Source organism: Ovis aries, chromosome 2, assembly GCF_016772045.2.
Source record: "Ovis aries strain OAR_USU_Benz2616 breed Rambouillet chromosome 2, ARS-UI_Ramb_v3.0, whole genome shotgun sequence".
In the NCBI taxonomy this organism is placed as follows: domain Eukaryota; kingdom Metazoa; phylum Chordata; class Mammalia; order Artiodactyla; family Bovidae; genus Ovis; species Ovis aries.
The window spans coordinates 217,153,181-217,171,061 of NC_056055.1; the positions used below are offsets into that span (position 1 = coordinate 217,153,181).

The 17,881-nt window shown below is 38.5% G+C and overlaps 1 protein-coding gene across 1 annotated transcript in view; it reads right to left on the bottom strand.

The window, feature by feature from the left end:
- The window catches only part of ABCA12 (ATP binding cassette subfamily A member 12), a 204,189-nt gene that overhangs the window by 184,963 nt on the left and 1,345 nt on the right, over positions 1 to 17,881 (bottom strand). The window contains exon 2 of the mRNA XM_042244200.2: positions 6,098 to 6,191. Coding sequence (XP_042100134.1) covers positions 6,098 to 6,191 — 94 coding nt within the window. The remainder of the gene's footprint in view (positions 1 to 6,097; positions 6,192 to 17,881) is intronic.

Below are 17,881 nucleotides of genomic sequence, written 5' to 3' on the forward strand. Positions count from 1 at the left end.
ATATCTATTTTCTTTTCCTAATATAACCATATAGACATTTTTGATAGCACAGTCATATTTATTTGGAGAGAAGTAAAAATCAAACCCTAAACAAGTTAACTTCTTGTCCTTAACTCACCTGATTTACAATGATAATTTTTTTATTATTATCCATCTCTGGGTGAGTTTTGTAATCCAAGCCTCCATATCAATTTTTCAAACTATCAAATTCTGACCAATATATTTCACTCTTATTTTGTTCCCTATGTTGGGAATTATGCTGTATCTGAGAAGAATTTGAAGCTATGATATGATTTCTGCTATACATGTACTATCTGTCCAGTGAGTCAAGATTAAGCATAAGTCATTCAAAAACCACTACTAGCTAATACATTCACGAGAAAGACATAAAGGAGAAATAGCTGTAGTTTGAATGGTCAGGAAGGTGAAAGAGTAGGCCATAGATGGGAGCTTGTCGTTTAATAGATGATGAGGAGGAGCTATGAACATGGGACATGCAGAAGACTTTCAGACACGGTTTCTTTAAGCACACGCAACATACTGCCCCACAGAAAAAAACAGAAAGTTGGATGAATCCTGATTATGAAGGTCTTGAAAGTGAGACAACGAAGAGTTGAAACTTGATCGACCTGAAGAATATTTTAGGGATATATCTGATGACAAAATGTGGGAAGTGTTAGAGGCAGTGCTTCCAGAGATACAACCCCTGAAAAACACAAAGCAAAACAAAAAACACCTTTTGAAGAAATCCAGGCATGAAGCAATGAGATCTTGAACCAAAGGGTGGCAGGAAGGATGGAAGGGAAGGGATAACTTCAGGATGCATTTCACAAGATGGGTTCTGAACTGAAGGATAGTGGTTTGGGGAGGTGAAGTAAAGGGAGGAGTCAAGATGACTCAGATGGTTCTAACCTGAGAGACAGCCTAGTGTGGCTGGCACACCTGAGAATGGAGAAATTGGATGGGGCAAGCCTCAGCAGAAGATGAATGATGATGAGTTCTGAGCTTCCCAGAACAAAGCCTACATTAATTTCAGCCAAGCAACATAGAAAAGCATGTTGTATACTGTAGGTCCCTCAACTATTACTATTAAATCATGAGTGTTATGGGGAGCATGATACACCCTGGAATTCTGTCCTCATGCACTTGTCTTTATTTCCATAAAAACACACCACACAAAAAGTCAGCAGTAAGAACAGGGCCAGATAAAAACCTCACTTCTTTGGCCTTCACAGCCTTCATCAGTGAGAGCCCTCATAAGCTCTTTCCTCTTACCAATTCAGATCCCAAAAGTATAACAACGGCCATGTATCCCACAAACTGCCAATTAATCAATAATTCCAGTCTTTCTTCTTACGTTTTTTCCCTAGAGCCGCGGACAAATTGAGTTCACTTTTACAACCATGTTCTATCTCTGATAGTACTATCTCTGATAGTACTAGAGATAGTTATATCTCTAACAGGTGGTATGAAGAAGAAAATGGAGAGGTTGTAAACTCTAATGAGTCAAACTTTAGGATTGCTATTGTTGGCCTTTGTAACCTGGAAAAACCCACTGTGTGGGCTGGGAGAAGGGAGGGAACTGTGGTTAAAATGAAGGCTCAGGCACATAGTAACTATGTGAACATTAGTAAATTACTTAACATTTCTATGCCTTGCTTATCTTTAAAATAGGAATAGTCATATTCAAGGAGATGATGTTAAGTATTAATTCAGGAAATCCATGCAAAGAACTTAGCAAGGTACTTGCTGATGTTGTCAATAAAAGTTTACTCTAATTATTATTTTTATCACATTCATGAAGGCAAAAAGTATGCTTTGGAAACCAAAAGACATGGTAGGAATGATGACCTTTCATTTACCCAAAGCTACTGAGTCACATCGGGATGGGTTGAATCAATATCACCCTCTGATAACACAAGTTTGGATATCATTCCAGTTGGCACTTTCCCTTGCCTTCCAACAGTCCCTGTCTCTAGATGTGGGATGGGTTGGGCTTCTTCTCTTCTGAGGGGGCAGGGATATTCGAAACTGATAGTCTTGAGACAGTGGGAGTTTCATTCATCTCATGATCATATTTGTAGAATTTCCATTATGCTTTTAGTGATATTTCCACTAGAAAAATAATGCTTCTCATTAACTTCATAAAAATGTGTCTTTTTGTTGGCAAGACTACATTTTTTTTTTTGAAGACCACTTATCTCACTATGGCAGGGTCTTACTACTCTTGAAAAGCAGTCGGCTCCTCACTGATGAGGAACTGTTTGCCTGCCCTTTCATGAGAATGTACGTATTAAAGGGAGACAGAAGTAACTCACTGCACATTATAGCTTGACTTAGCCTAAATGTGATTTGGGAGTTTGGTTTTGTTTTGTTTGCTTTTGCTCCCTAAGCATAACATTTTGGCTTTAATGTTTGCCTCTTGACAAGCCACCACCTGTAGCGATTACAAGAGGTTAGAGCTATTTCAAACTTGGCGCCTTAGCCCATTTCTTCTCCATGTGAACAAGAAGCATCTGGGACTCCTGCCAGCCTATGGAAAGTTTTCTTTACTTGGAACTTATTATTTGCATGAGCAAGTTACCTAAGCTGTTGGTGGCAGTGCAGAAGGGAGTTAAGTAAAGGCAGATGATGCTGAAAGTACGCATTTTCCTCCTGTCTGGCGATCACCACAGCAGGGACGGCAGCAGCTCCCTTACTCACCAGAAACCCAGTCTTCTCCAGAGCCCTCAGTCAGAAAGACTATGGAGGGAGTCCTTTGAGTTGATGATATTTACTCTGAATGATTTATCAGTCCTACATACCTGCCTGGCTAATCTGGGAGCAGAAGATGCCCACGGGATGACAACTCCCATTTTCACCATAGCTGAGTTTCAACTGGGGTGTAGTCTGGAGTTTCATCCTCATTTCTCTATTGCCCAACTAGTACTGAGGAAGTCGCTGTAGCCTGAAGAGGACTTTTAATTTGCGAAGCAGGAGTTGATTTCTGTGATACTAGAACTGCAATGATTCATGCAGAATTTGTCAAACAGAGGCAGCATTTCACATTAAAAACTATACATAGCTCAGAATCTTCTTTTCCATATTTTTACATTTCATGATAGAGATGGAGAAGGAATTTATATCCCTAATTTCTAATTTTTAGTCTACTTTTGTAAAACCTAACTAATTGAAACATGAAAAAATTAGTACTGACTACTAGATGTAAAAAATGCCAATCCACAAGCTTAAAGCCATATTCTGGAACCAGAGTGTCTGGGTTCAAATTCTGACACCACCACTTATTCACTGTGCAATCTTGGATGAGTTACTTCATCACTCTGTGCCTTGGGTTTCTTGACTGTGAAATGAATGACACAGCCATTACATAGTAGGAAATCAGGAAGTATTTATCATAATTATTACTAGCTCATTTTCATCTTTTGGTATAGCAGATGTAAGAAACAAAGAAAAACAACAATTTGAAAAAACAGAATTAAAAAACCTAAATTCAAACTGTCATTTTGAAGGTAATCCCTCTCTATAACAAGGGAGGGGAAAAAAAGTAACTGCATCTATACCAGTTTTAGATTCTCTACATTACTCTACAGAATAGTACCTCCAATGATAAAATTACATTTTATACTCTATTGATTATAGGGTGAGCTGAAATCTTGGACATACTTTACATTTGAATCTATGGAGAAGGAAATGGCAACCCACTCCAGTATTCTTGCCTGGAAAATCTCATGGACAGAGGGCTGCAGTCCATGGGGTCGCAAAGAGTCGGGTACGACTGAGCAACTAACACCAATAAGAGGATAAAATACCACACAAATCTCATGGAAAATGATTTAGTAAAAGCAGTTTTTAAGGCCTTTCTCTCTTATTGCTTATGACTGAATTCTGGCAAATTAAAATATCTGTAGGTCCCAGTGTTCCCATCTGTAAATTAAGAGGGTCCCATTCAGTTCTAATAAAAAACAAATTGACTATTTTCTACTTAGTCTTACAAGGTCTGAGAGACCAATAAAAATACTTAATGTTTCACTTTTTCTATAATTTTGTTCCCTCCTCCCCACAAACAATCACCTCAAAACCAATTATCAGAGTATGATAACAGATTCATAGTTAAAAATGGTTAATTTCCTTTTGGACTGTGTGTTTTGCACAGCCTTTTATTTGGTCTATGAAGCACTTGTCACATAGTTTTTTTTTCAAGCTTTTCTTCATAAGTTAGTGGGATAATCAGAGCTCTCCATGATTTTCCCCCATGAATCTCTAAATCCTATTGGTTGTGGTGGTTTAGTCGCTAAGTCGTGTCTGACTCTTGTGACCCCATGGTCTGTAGGCTCCTCTGTCCATGGGATTTTCAAGGCAGGAGTACTGGAGTGAGTTGTCATTTCCTTTTCCACTAGAACTTACTGTGCTGTGTTTAGTCGCTAAGTCGTGTCTGACTCTTTGCGACCCCATGGACTGTAGCCTGCCGGGCTCATCTGTCTGTGGGGATTCTCTAGGCTGCTATGTCCTCTTCCAGGGGATCTTCCTAATCCAGGGATCAAACCCAGATCTCCCACATTGCAGGTGGATTCTTTACCATCTGAGCCACCAGGGAAGCCCTTCCAACAGTATGCAATGGAATAAATCTGTTATAAAGAACTAATATATGCACAATATGAAGAAAATAAAATTATAATGTTTTTATAAACAACCTAATAAAATCTCATCAATAACTCTACATAACAATTTGTGCAAAAGTCCTTTAGAAATGATTAAGTGCAATTCAAATGTAAGGAATTATTTATTCTAGCACCAAGAGTTTAAATGCTTCACACTAACTAAATCAATATTTTCTTTTGAATTATCATATTGTGTATGATTCAAATAGATTCCACCATAGCTCTCATCTTCTTAAGACCAGGTGATTGAAAAGCACTGTACTTATTTTTTAAAGCCACTAGCTCATTATTCTCTTTACAAATAATTCAGCACAGTATTCTTTTATTTGGTGAGTTACCATAATTTATCTAAAATGCAATTTGATTTCTCAGAAATCATATTTACAAGCTTTCTAGGAGATGGCTCCTTTGTGAAACATGAGACATCTGACTTGACTTTACTCCTCTCCAAGAAACTGACTCCAAAGTTTAAAAACAAAAGTAAGAACTGCTGCTGCTGCTAAGTCACTTCAGTCATGTCTGACTCTGTGCGACCCCATAGATGGCAGCCCACCAGGCTCCCTCATCCCTGGGATTCTCCAGGCAAGAACACTGGAGTGGGTTGCCATTTCCTTCTCCAATGCAGGAAAGTGAAAAGTGAAAGTGAAGTCGCTTAGTCATGCCTGACCCTCAGCAACCCCATGGACTGCAGCCCACCAGGCTCCTCCGTCCATGGGATTTTCCAGGCAAGAGTACTGGAGTGGGGTGCCATTGCCTTCTCCGAAAGTAAAAACAACCTTGGTCAAATCTGCGGGGTTAAAAGCTCATCCTGCTCAATTCTGAAGACTTTTCTGAATCGCTTCCACATTTCATCCAAGATCCAAAAGAAATCATGAACTGAGTTGGGCACTGTGCCAGTTTTATAACTTGGTAATTATTAAATTAACTAACCAATATTAATTGGAAAACAATTTTCTTTTAAACTAAATGTTTTGATACATATGCACCATTCAAATATTAGCCCAGAAGAGAGATGAGATTTTTATAACGCTCTGGATTTCATCATTCAGTTGATTAAATTCCAGTCTATGGCTTCTCCCATGATACAAAAGCAAAGGATGATCTAGCTTGAGATGGCTGCCTGTTTGTGTTGCACACAACATGGTGATATTTATGAGTTATCTGTGACGAATGATAAGTGATTTAAAATTTTATAAAGATTAAAATATATTCTGGCTTCTACATATTGTATTTTTCTAGATAAATGGTACAGGCTCAACTCCTTACTCCTTTAATTCAAAAGACTGAGGAAAAGACATATTAAGTATTTATACAAATACTGATGTTTCCAATTGGAAAAATTACTTAAAAAATGAATTTTAGAATAAAGCACTAAAGTGGTAGCAAAATAAATTTTAACCAGAATCCAAAAGTTAGAGAAATAAATGTTATTTACTTACAAGTTGGCTTTGGCCTTGGAGGAAATTTGGTCCGGGTAATAGCCAAAATTATGAAAATCATAACTGGCCATAAAATCAAGACAAGTGTCCAAAGCTGCAAAGTAATGACAGAAAAAATGTTAATTACATTGCTAAACCAAAACATCTGACAAGTACATTATTCTACAAAATTCCAATACAAGCTAGATATTTGCCTATAAATGTTATTAATAAGAAAGGAATGAGATTTTTTTAAATGTAAGAGACCTTGAAATAAATGCAAGAAGGAATTTTCCAGGTTTAAAACCTTAAAATGATCTTCTGAAGCCCGCTTTCCAATGACCTTTCTTAACTACCCCAAGAATGAAGATCTTAAAAGTCAAGTATGATCAGGAAATTCCTAACTTGAAAATCTTTTAGAGCTTCCCAGTTATTTGTTGAATAAGGCTTAACATGATAAACAAGGCATACAAAACCCAACCTGATTTCTACCAAGACATATCTTACCACTTCCAGTATTAGCATGCTAAGCCCAGGTATAAAGATTAGTTTGTGACATTGGATAACGACTCAATAAATATTATTGAACAAGTGAATGAATGATTGCTGAGCCACCAGGGAAGCCCTCAATGAATGTTAGAGAAATTTCTGTTAGAGAATTTCACTGTAAGACACTTAAGGAGCAGCTTTCCTCCCCATGTAAACATGATTCAGTTCATAAGACACCATCAGCTTAATATTTTACATACCTATAAAGTTGGTTCCAGAGCAGTGAAAAACACGTATTCACAACATAACTCAGTTGGTAAAGAATCTGCCTGTAATGCAGGAGACCTGAGTTCAATCCTTAGGTTGGGAAGATGCCCTGGAGAAGGGATAGCCTACTCACTCCAGTATTCTTGGGCTTCCCTTGTGGCTCAGCTGGTAAAAAATCCGTTCACAATGTGGGAGACCTGGGTTCGATCCCTAGGTTTGGAAGATCCCCTGGAGAATGGAAAGTCTACTCACTCCAGTATTCTGGCCTGGAGAATTCCATGGACTATACAAAGAGTCAGACACAACTGAGTGATTTCCACTTTTCTTTTCACAAGAATATTAACTGTGATATGCAAGCAGTTAGAGTGCTCAAACCAAACCACACAGAACATTTTTCTGTAAGTCAAACTTGAACTATGTTTCTGATTATGCAGTCGGATGCATTTTCATTCCTCCCCCATTTTTCAGAGATGATGTGCTTCTGCCAAATTTCGATGTACTGCCTGGGGCTCTTCAGTTCTCCAAAACAATCTAGACCCATTCAACTACCAATCCTTAAGTAATGTTCAACCTAAATTTTCCATGAAAATCTCCATGTGTCTCCGTTAGCATTGACCTCCTTGCTGGCAGATATGTCACCAAATTCTTAGGCTTTGGGTTTAAGGGCCGTTTTAAAAACTGGAGCAAGTTGACTGTCAATCCTAAGGTACTAAGTTTAACCACAACGTAAAAGCTTGCAGACAGGCTCACAGCTACAGCAGTGTTTCTCAAGCATTGATATGCATGGAAAATCACCTAAGGATCTTGTAAACACATAGATTCAGATTCAGTAGATCTAAGGCTGGCTAGAGATACTGTATTTCTTTCTAACAAGCTCCAGGTAAGTGCTGCTGTTGCTGTGGTCCATGGACCACTCTTGGAATAGAGTGATTCTAAATGCATCTTACCCCACTGAACTAGCAGAACTGTTTAGTGTTGGAATATTTTTGCTGGAAAGTTCCTTTGAGCTCACCTACTGAACAGAATTCTGGGCATTTGTAAACTTGGACAGAAAAAATATATATATTTTTAATTTCTCCTGCTTATGACTGAAATAATATTTCCATTAATGGAAATTAATGTAGTATTTCCATTAATGACAAATGTAGGCTAGGAACTACAAGATTATTAGAAGGAATAGGAAAAGGAGTACGTCAAGGCTGTATATTGTCACCCTGCTTATTTAACTTATATGCATGAGAAATGCTGGACTGGAAGAAACACAAGGTGGAATCAAGATTGCCGGGAGAAATATCAATAACCTCAGATATGCAGATGATACCACCCTTATGGCAGAAAGTGAAGAGGAACTAAAAAACCTCTTGATGAAAGTGAAAGAGGAGAGTGAAAAGGTTAGCTTAAAGCTCAACATTCAGAAAACAAAGATCATGGCAACCGGTCGCATCACTTCATGGAAAATAGATGGGGAAACAGTGGAAACAGGGTCAGACTTTATTTTTTGGAGCTCCAAAATCACTGCAGATGGTGACCGCAGCCATGAAACTAAAAGACGCTTACTCCTTGGAAGGAAAGCTATGATCAACCTAGATAGCATATTGAAAAGCAGAGACATTACTTTGCTGACTAAAGTCCATCTAGTCAAGGCTATGGTTTTTCCAGTAGTCATATATGGATGTGAGAGTTGGACTGTGAAGAAGGCTGAGCACCGAAGAATTGATGCTTTTGAACTGTGGTGTTGGAGAAGACTCTTGAGAGTCCCTTGGACTGCAAGGAGATCCAAGCAGTCCATTCTGTAGGAGATCAGCCCTGGGATTTCTTTGGAAGGAATGATGCGAAAGCTGAAACTCCAGTACTTTGGCCACCTCATGCGAAGAGTTGACTCATTGGAAAAGACTCTGATGCTGGGAGGGATTGGGGGCAGGAGGAGAAGGGGACGACAGAGGATGAGATGGCTGGATGGAATCACGGACTCCCTGGAATGAACTCCGGGAGTTGGTGATGGAAAGGGAGGCCTGGCGTGCTGCAATTCATGGGGTCGCAGGGAGTCGGACACAACTGAGCGACTGAACTGACCGAACTGAACTGAAACATATATTACCATATCATGAACTTACATTTTGATACTTAAAAACTGAATTTCTATATAATTGGTTTTATTTGTAATGCTATTTTTTTCTTGATTTAAAAACATTATTCTTAGAAAGACCATAGGCTTCGCCATGTTGGCCAAGACATTCATAGCACAGAAGTGGTTAAGAAGCCTTGATCTGATCCAGCTCCCTTTTTTATTCTTTGGCCACAGAAGGTTAGCATAATTAATTCAAAGTTAGATACCCAGTTGGGAAGCAGAGCAGGGGACAAGGATCTGGACACCTGATACTTAAACTAGCATTTAAAAAAAATCATACCACTCCAAGGAACAAATAAGAAAGTACTACAGGAAGTGTATAGGAATAATACGTGCTATGAAAATATAAGATGTGTTACTATTCTAGCCTAGTCTCTGATATGTTCAAAAATTAGTCTATTCTTTGAAGATCCTAGATACAAGGTACCATTTTTATCCTATGTGACTCATTTGAAAAGTAGACTATAAGGAATTAAGGTTAAAAATATTTGATGTTTGTGGGTTTACTGGTTTTGTATTTAAAGTCATAGTTATTCTTTTAAAAATTTATTCATCTGAGTAGGTTTAGTGCCACAAAGCTACTTTTAGGAACACCTATTCATTTTAAATAGCAACCTCTTGAGAATTCAGTGAGCAACTGAAATCAAATACACCAACACAAATGTACATTCACATTCAAATAAGGGACATTTGTCATGGGTTATCTTTAAGTTATCCTTTGGTTGATCTAATCTGATGGTTTCATGAGTATGTTTCAGTAAATTCTGAGATTAATTTTAGACATGATTTAAATCCAAACAAAAAATGCGATCTGTATTGGAGTAATTTAAGGTAATTTAGACCTTGTTACAGGTAAAATCCACAGCAAGCCCGTAAACAATGTATTATCACAAGATTTCCCTCAGGATTTTAGGTCAGAGAGGTCTGGAGAACATTTCTGCATACAGCACTATAGAGGGATAATAAATCCAAAGCCCTCCGCATTGTGATCTTGGAAATGTTAAGGTTGACAAGTTAATCACAAAACCAAGAAATAAGCAAATTTTAAATGTTCATACCAGCAGGATTGCTTGCAACACCATTCTAAATACTATCATAAACAACCTAGAAGCAAATGCAATGTCATGGATCTAAATACTAAACCAATGAGCCATAGCTTTGTTTGTTTGGAATAAATGCTGAAATATTGATTTTACATAAACATACATCAGGGCTACTTGAAAACTCTGGGAAAAGTAGTTTTTAAGAGTTTCATACTTTTGCTAACATTTTAATCTTATTTCATGTGCCTCTATACCTCACTTGCATTCCACCTCCCCTGCATTCTTGACGTCTAATGGCATATGCACAGAGTAATTTACGGTTTTCTAGTGGACCATGTGGAGAAGGAAATGGCAACCCACGCCAGTGTTCTTGCCTGGAGAATCCCAGGGACGGGGGAGCCTGGTGGGCTGCCGTCTGTGGGGTCGCACAGAGTCGGACACGACTGAAGCAACGTAGCAGCAGCAGCAGCAGCAGCAGTGGACCCTGGCATTTGTCTCTTTTTATCTCTCCACAGTTTATTTTCTATTGATATGTTCCCTTCCATTTTTTCCCTCTTCACTCTTTTTTTCTGAAAAATTCAGTGCCCAAAATTCCTTAGATGAAGCAAGCAAGGTCAGTCCACACTAGGACTCAGGGCACCATGGTGACACAGTGAGGGAAGTGGGTCCCTACCAAGGTGAAGAGGATACCCACAATACAGCAGCCGGGCATTGGGGTGTCAGGACCCAAGTTGGGTAAGGAGGGTGTCTGTGCAGGGCAAGGAGCAGGTGATTGGTTTCACACAGGAAGGTTCATTGAAAGTAAGTATATCCCCCATTAGAGGAGCTGGGCTTCTCACTATCCAACAGGGAAATTATAAACATGGAAAAGGGGGAAACTAGAATGAACTCTGTAGTGTTGGGTTAGAAGGAAAGACATGAAGGCTATGAACTACTAGTTCATGAACTATAGCTAGAAATGTGTGTACAGCTTCTTTCTTTCTTTCCAGTCCCACAAGTAGTTTCTGCCTCATTGTATAATTTCTGTGTCCCAGTCCTGGGAATACCTATTTCTTCAAGAAAGACTAGCTTCTTTCAGAGGATGGAAGATAAGTGTGCTTGTTGCTATTGGGCTATCACTGTTTTCCAGGCTGAAGAGAGCTATAAAATATTTGTAGAATGTGTACAGACACAGAGATAGTTAGATACATACATAAATCTAAAGAAACAGATGGGCAGATCAATAGATAGGAGGGTGCCAGTCACACTGCTCGGAGAATCTCAGAGAATGTGCCTTATTGATGTGTCTCCAACATTCTCTGAGATTCTCTGAGCAGAACCTGGGTCTCCCACACTGAAGGCAGACAGTTTACCCTCTGAGCCACCGTAAAGAGAGACAAATTGACACCATGCACCACCTGATGGGTTGAAATATGAAGAACAGAGCATCATTCTGCGGTATTCCTTCCAGGGATAAACAACCCAAGTCTCTACAAAACAGGGCTTCTCTGGTGGCTCAGAGGGTAAAGAATTGGCCTGCAATGTGGAGACCTGGATTTGATCCCTGGGTTAGGAAGAACTCCTGGAGGAGGGCATGGCAACCTACTCCAGTATTCTTGTCTGGAGAATCCTGATGGACAGAGGAGCCTGGTGGGCTAAAACCCATGGGGTCATAAAGAGTTGGACATGACTGAGCAACTAAGCACAGCTACAAAGCAACAGAAACTCTACAAAACAACTGGTCTTAGACGTTCAAAAGGTGTCAGGGTCATGAAAGTCAAGGAAAGACTACTGAACAGTCACAGACTGAAGGAAACTAAAGACATGAAAACTAGATACAGAACATGATTCTGAATCATGTCTTTTTTCTATGAAGGACATGATTGGGAGAACTGAAGTGGCCTTGAAATCAGTGAGGTCATCCACTGAAAATTCTAAGTTTAAATCTTAATAAATTGCTTGAATAAACCAAATGTAAATTCATTCTAAATTTTCCATTTAGTGCTGATCTGTAGTAATTTTTAACTCAATTGAATTACCTAGAAACATTTACCTCTGTATTTGCTGAGAACTATTGTTTCAAATCTTTAAAAAAAACTTTCAAATCTAATTTTCTGAAAAAAACTTGACAAAGCACATAATTTCAACTTTATGTCATTCACATTCCATTACTTTGTTAGAACCTTTTAATTTAATTATTGTTAGTCCTCCTAATTCTGTATGTAGCCACCATTTTTATTATTTTCATTAAAAGTAAATAAGAAAATAAGATACAGTAAACTTTAAATTACTGTATTACTATATATTTAAAAATTTGAGAAAATTACTGTTATTTGAATGCCTGTGAATCAGATATTCACTCTCTAGTCTTAATCATGTTGTTGTCTGTTGTTCATAGGTTAAGTCCTGTCCAACTCTGCGACCCAAGGACTGCAGCACGCCAGGATTCCCCATCCTTCACTATCTCCCAGAGCTTGCTCAAATTCATGTCTATTGAATCAGTGATGCTATCCAGTCATCTCATCCTCTGCTGCCCTCTTCTCCTTTTGCCTTCAGTCTTGCCCAGCAACAGGGTCTTTTCCAATGAGTCGGTTCCTTGCATCAAGTGGTCAAAGTATTGGAATTTCAGCTTCAGCATCAGTTTTTCCAATGAATATTCAAGATTGATTTCCTTTAGGATTGACTGGTTTGACCTCCCTGCAGTCCAAGGGACTCTCAAGGGTCTTCGCCAGCACCACAATACAAAAGCATCACTGACTCAATGGACATGGGTTTGGGTGGACTCCAGGAGTTGGTGATAGACAGGGAGGCCTGGCGTGCCTGGCGTTCATGGGGTGGCAGAGAGTCGGACACGACTGAGCGACTGAACTGAACTGACACTAATAAAATGTGCATGTCTGTTATGTGTCAGGCACCATAAAGAACAAGCAGATTCAAATGTTTGGAACAATTAAAAGGGCTTAAGGGAGTAAATGTATATGGATCCAAAAGACATAAAAGGGCTTAGAACATTTGACCATGTAGCTGAGTGTATTGTGCAAGATCAAATTCATTTTAATCTGATTTAGAATTCAATTTGGAATTTCAGTTTAATTCTAAATTGTTTAATCAAACATTATTTTAATGCGTGGGCCAACTTGTTTCAAAATTTTCTTTTTTTTTTTTTTCATCCTCTATTCTTTTTATTTTTTGTTATAATTTTAGAATTAATTTAAAATTTTTCAAGAAATATTGGTACATAATCTTATATTAATTTCATGTGTGCAGCATCATATTTCCATTTCTGTATAAGTCTTCCTTTTTCTTTAGCCACTGTGAGAGAAAGTTAAATGCGCAAGGTGAGGATTAGGGAGGAAGTGTCAAATCTGATCCAATGTTAAAAGTTTATCAAGTTGTGGGAATATCCATGATAGAAAAATTATAGCAAATGAAGCAACTGACAAACAACTAATCTCAAAAATATACAAGCAACTTATGCAGCTCAATTCCAGAAAAATAAACGACCCAATCAAAAAATGGGCCAAAGAACTAAATAGACATTTCTCCAAAGAAGACATACGGATGGCTAACAAACACATGAAAAGATGCTCAACATCACTCATTATTAGAGCAATGCAAATCAAAACCACAATGAGGTACCACTTCACACCAGTCAGAATGGCAGCGATCCAAAAGTCTACAAGCAATAAATGCTGGAGAGGGTGTGGAGAAAAGGGAACCCTCCTACACTGTTGGTGGGAATGCAAACTAGTACAGCCACTATGGAGAACAGTGTGGAGATTCCTTAAAAAATTGCAAATAGAACTACCTTATGACCCAGCAATCCCACTTCTGGGCATACACACCGAGGAAACCAGAATTGAAAGAGACACATGTACCCCAATGTTCATCGCAGCACTGTTTATAATAGCCAGGACATGGAAACAACCTAGATGTCCATCAGCAGATGAATGGATAAGAAAGCTGTGGTACATATACACAATGGAGTATTACTCAGCCGTTAAAAAGAATTCATTTGAATCAGTTCTGATGAGATGGATGAAACTGGAGCTGATTATACAGAGTGAAGTAAGCCAGAAAGAAAAACACCAATACAGTATACTAACACATATATATGGAATTTAGGAAGATGGCAATGACGACCCTGTATGCAAGACAGGGATAGAGACACAGATGTGTATAACGGACTTTTTGGACTCAGAGGGAGAGGGAGAGGGTGGGATGATTTGGGAGAATGACATTCTAACATGTATACTATCATGTAAGAATTGAATCGCCAGTCTATGTCTGACGCAGGATACAGCATGCTTGGGGCTGGTGCATGGGGATGACCCAGAGAGATGTTATGGGGAGGGGAGGTGGGAGGGGGGTTCATGTTTGGGAACGCATGTAAGAATTAAAAATTTTAAAATTTAAAAAATAAAAAACTAAAAAAAAAAAAAAAAAAGAAAAATTAGATCTGTCATCAACTGAGCTAAAATGTGATCTGCCAGCTAAATAATTACAAAAGCAGAAAATAAATAGGTGTAGTTACTTTTCTTTCTTCAGGTCATGAGTCTGGAATTAGAGTCCACTTCTATAGAGACTTGTAGTCACTTCTTGATATGCTTATTTAGAACCCATCTCCTTAATGAAGGATAAATTCTTATCTTGCACTACCTAGTCTTCAAGCCTCCAGTCTCTTTGCTGTCCCAGGACTCTGTTTCCTGTCATTAACTGTCATCTCATTAGGTGAGCCTCCATGTTGCTAACCATCTCCGGTGGAATGTATGCTCATTTTTCCATTATTTTTTAGAGTTAAATTACAAGCTCAGCAGGGTAGCAACTCCATCTAATTGATTTTCTCTATTACCTAAGATTTCTGTTGGAGTCTAATGTATTTTTTTTCACACTCCTCCAAGTATTCATTTTTTGCAATATAATTGAGAATTGACATTACCACTAATGTTAAAAAACAGCAATATCTAAAGTCCCCTTAGTGAATATGATCTCTTTGCTGATGGGCTGAACTCTGAGCAGGGATTAGAGAATATTGGGAAAGGAAACTAAATTTAGGAGCACAGAGAAACAGCAGGAGGTAATCAAAAGAAGAGATCCGTTTTTCGTAAAATCTAACTTTGCATTTTAAAATTCACTGTATGACACTGGACAGTTTCCCTTGAGCTAAAGGGGACTCTGTAAAATCAAGGCAGTTAGACAATTCCAAATAGTTCAGAATTCTAACTTTTGATTTTACAAAAGAGAAACATTAGCTCTAAGAATAATTGTGATGGAAATCACCTCAAAAATTAAAGATTCTGTCTTCCCTTTTTTGCAGCCAGCTCACCTCTGAGACTGTACAGTGTTTTAAAATTGTTCTTTCAGGTTCTAGTCTAATATATACTTTTATAATAAACTTCCTAACTAATCGCCATTCAACTTTAATAATTTTACTATATTTTCACTTGTTTTTTCCCTGTATTTGTTTCTCCATTGGTAGATTCCTAACTTCTTCCTCTAGACTATCCTTCCCATTACCTTGCTTTGTGATAGACTCGCTTGAAAACAAAGTGAAAGAGGATGTCATGGAGGTGATGCTAGCATTTTTCTATAACATTCACTAAGGAGTATACATGGGCTTCCCTGGTAGCTCAGCAGTAAAGAACCCACCTGCAATGCAGAAGGCATAGGAGAAGTGGGTTTGATCCCTGGATTGAGAAGATCCCCTGGAGAAGGGCATGGCAACCCACCCCAGTATTCTTGCCTGGAAAATCCCATGGACAGAGGGGCCTGGAAGGCTACAGTCCATAGGGTTGCAAAGAGTTAGACGTGACTGAGCATGCACACACACAAGGACTATACATCTCCAGTGCACACAACTTAATTTCTATTTTCCTAAGAGTATATTTTTAAAGTGCCATATTCAGAACAATTGCTAAGTAGAGATAAAAATACTTGCACTTTAAATAACTGTTTGATGGATGACTAAAGTCCAGTTCCTATACGCAGACTATACACTCTCTCAAAGTTATATACTCCTTTTCACGTTCAGTCTTCTAATTTGTCTATATTTTCTCTTTTAACATTTGTAAAACTCATCTCCTTCAATATTTTTCAAGTCTAATTTTCTGACCTCTTGAGTTTCTCTTTCTTCCCTCATAAGTGACACTGATCCATGTATGTCCTTCCACCTATTTTATCATCAAGCTTCTTTTCCGATACCAAGATAGAGGATTGGCTCCAGGTAAAACTATGAGAAAGTGAAGTGAGGTCACTCAGTCATGTCCAACTCTTTGCGACCCCATGGACTATAGCCTACCAGGGTCCTCTGTCCGTGGAATTTTCTTGGCAAGAATACTGGAATGGGTTGCCATTTCCTTCTCCAGGGGATCTTCCCAATCCAGGGATTGAACCTGGGTCTCCCTCATTTCAGGCAGATGCTTTACCATCTGAGCCACCAGGGAAGCCCTAAAAGCTATGAGAAAGTATACCTTTATTTGTCCTCTAGCCCTCCACTTAGAATTGTCCTTCCTTCTCCTTTTGGCACCACCATTTTCTAAAGGTCTCGTGTGTCCCTCTAGTTGCTCATAATGGATTCAAGTGGGCCTTTGGTACTGTTCCAAATTTTAGACTTTAATGATCTCACTTTCTGCAAACCAAGATTTATCTGTCCTAGGTCACATTCTTTCAAGGTGCTCAAGGAAATCGGTCCTGAATATTCATTAGAAGGACTGATGCTGAAGCTGAAACTCCAATACTTTGGCCACCTGATGCAAAGAACCGACTCATTTGAAAAGACCCTGATGCTGGGAAAGATTGAAGGTGGGAGGAGAAGAGGACGACAGAGGACAAGGGGACGACAGAGGATGAGATGGTTGGATGGCATCACCGACTCAATAGACATGAGTTTGAATAAACTCCAGGAATTGGTGATGGACAGGGAGGCCTGGCGTGCTGCAGTCCATGGAGTCGCAGAGTCGGACACAACTGAGCGACTGAACTGAACTGAAGATCTGAATCATTTGATGTCACAAAATGAACTAGTAGTTCATGTATTCTCTTCCCCTAGTCAAAGTATATTACTAAGGACTTTCAAGGATTCTGGCTATATAGGAATGATATAAGTCATCGTAATGAAAACATGTTAGCATGCCTGACGTCCACCTTCTTTAAATGTGCCATGCCCAGCAGAAATTGACTAAAATGGAGAAAAGCACTAAAGTAGAATGTTGATATGCCAGCTACTTTACAGAATAGGAAGGAACTTATTAAAGCTTCTAAAGATAAAATTTCTCAACGAAAAAGTTTATTTACCTGAGGGATTTTTAATTTTTAGGTAAAATGGAGTTGTAAGGAAAATGTACCACTTCAGCATTCAGCTTATCAGCAACAGTTACAAGTCTTCAGCTTCTCTATTCTTTTAGCTACTGAGTTTTCATCACTTAGGAATTTTACTGTATATAAATTTCTTCCTCTCTCCCATACTCCCTTCACCTGAATTTCCTTTCACCATTTCTTTAAATAAAATATGACATGGACATTTCCCCAAATCCATCTATAATTTATTTGCCAAATGTTTCACCATTTATATAGCACATTTGGTTCTTTCCATCCTATGAGTTAGATACGGTAGACCTGATGCCCATTTTAGAAATAGGAAAACCAGTGCTCAGAGAAATTATGATATGACATTTAAGTCATGTGGCTGGTGAAGAACAGAACCAGGAAGCTAATTCTTGTCTTCTGACCACAAGCACCAGACTCTTTCCCTGCTAAATTTCACACAGAACCTACCATGGAAAAATTATAGAAAGTTTCACTTTTGTGTTGTTTCTAATTTAAAAACTGAAATTAAAATATTAATGATTTAAAATTTTATATTCAATACCCACACCCATACAATCACAGAATGCCTTGTGA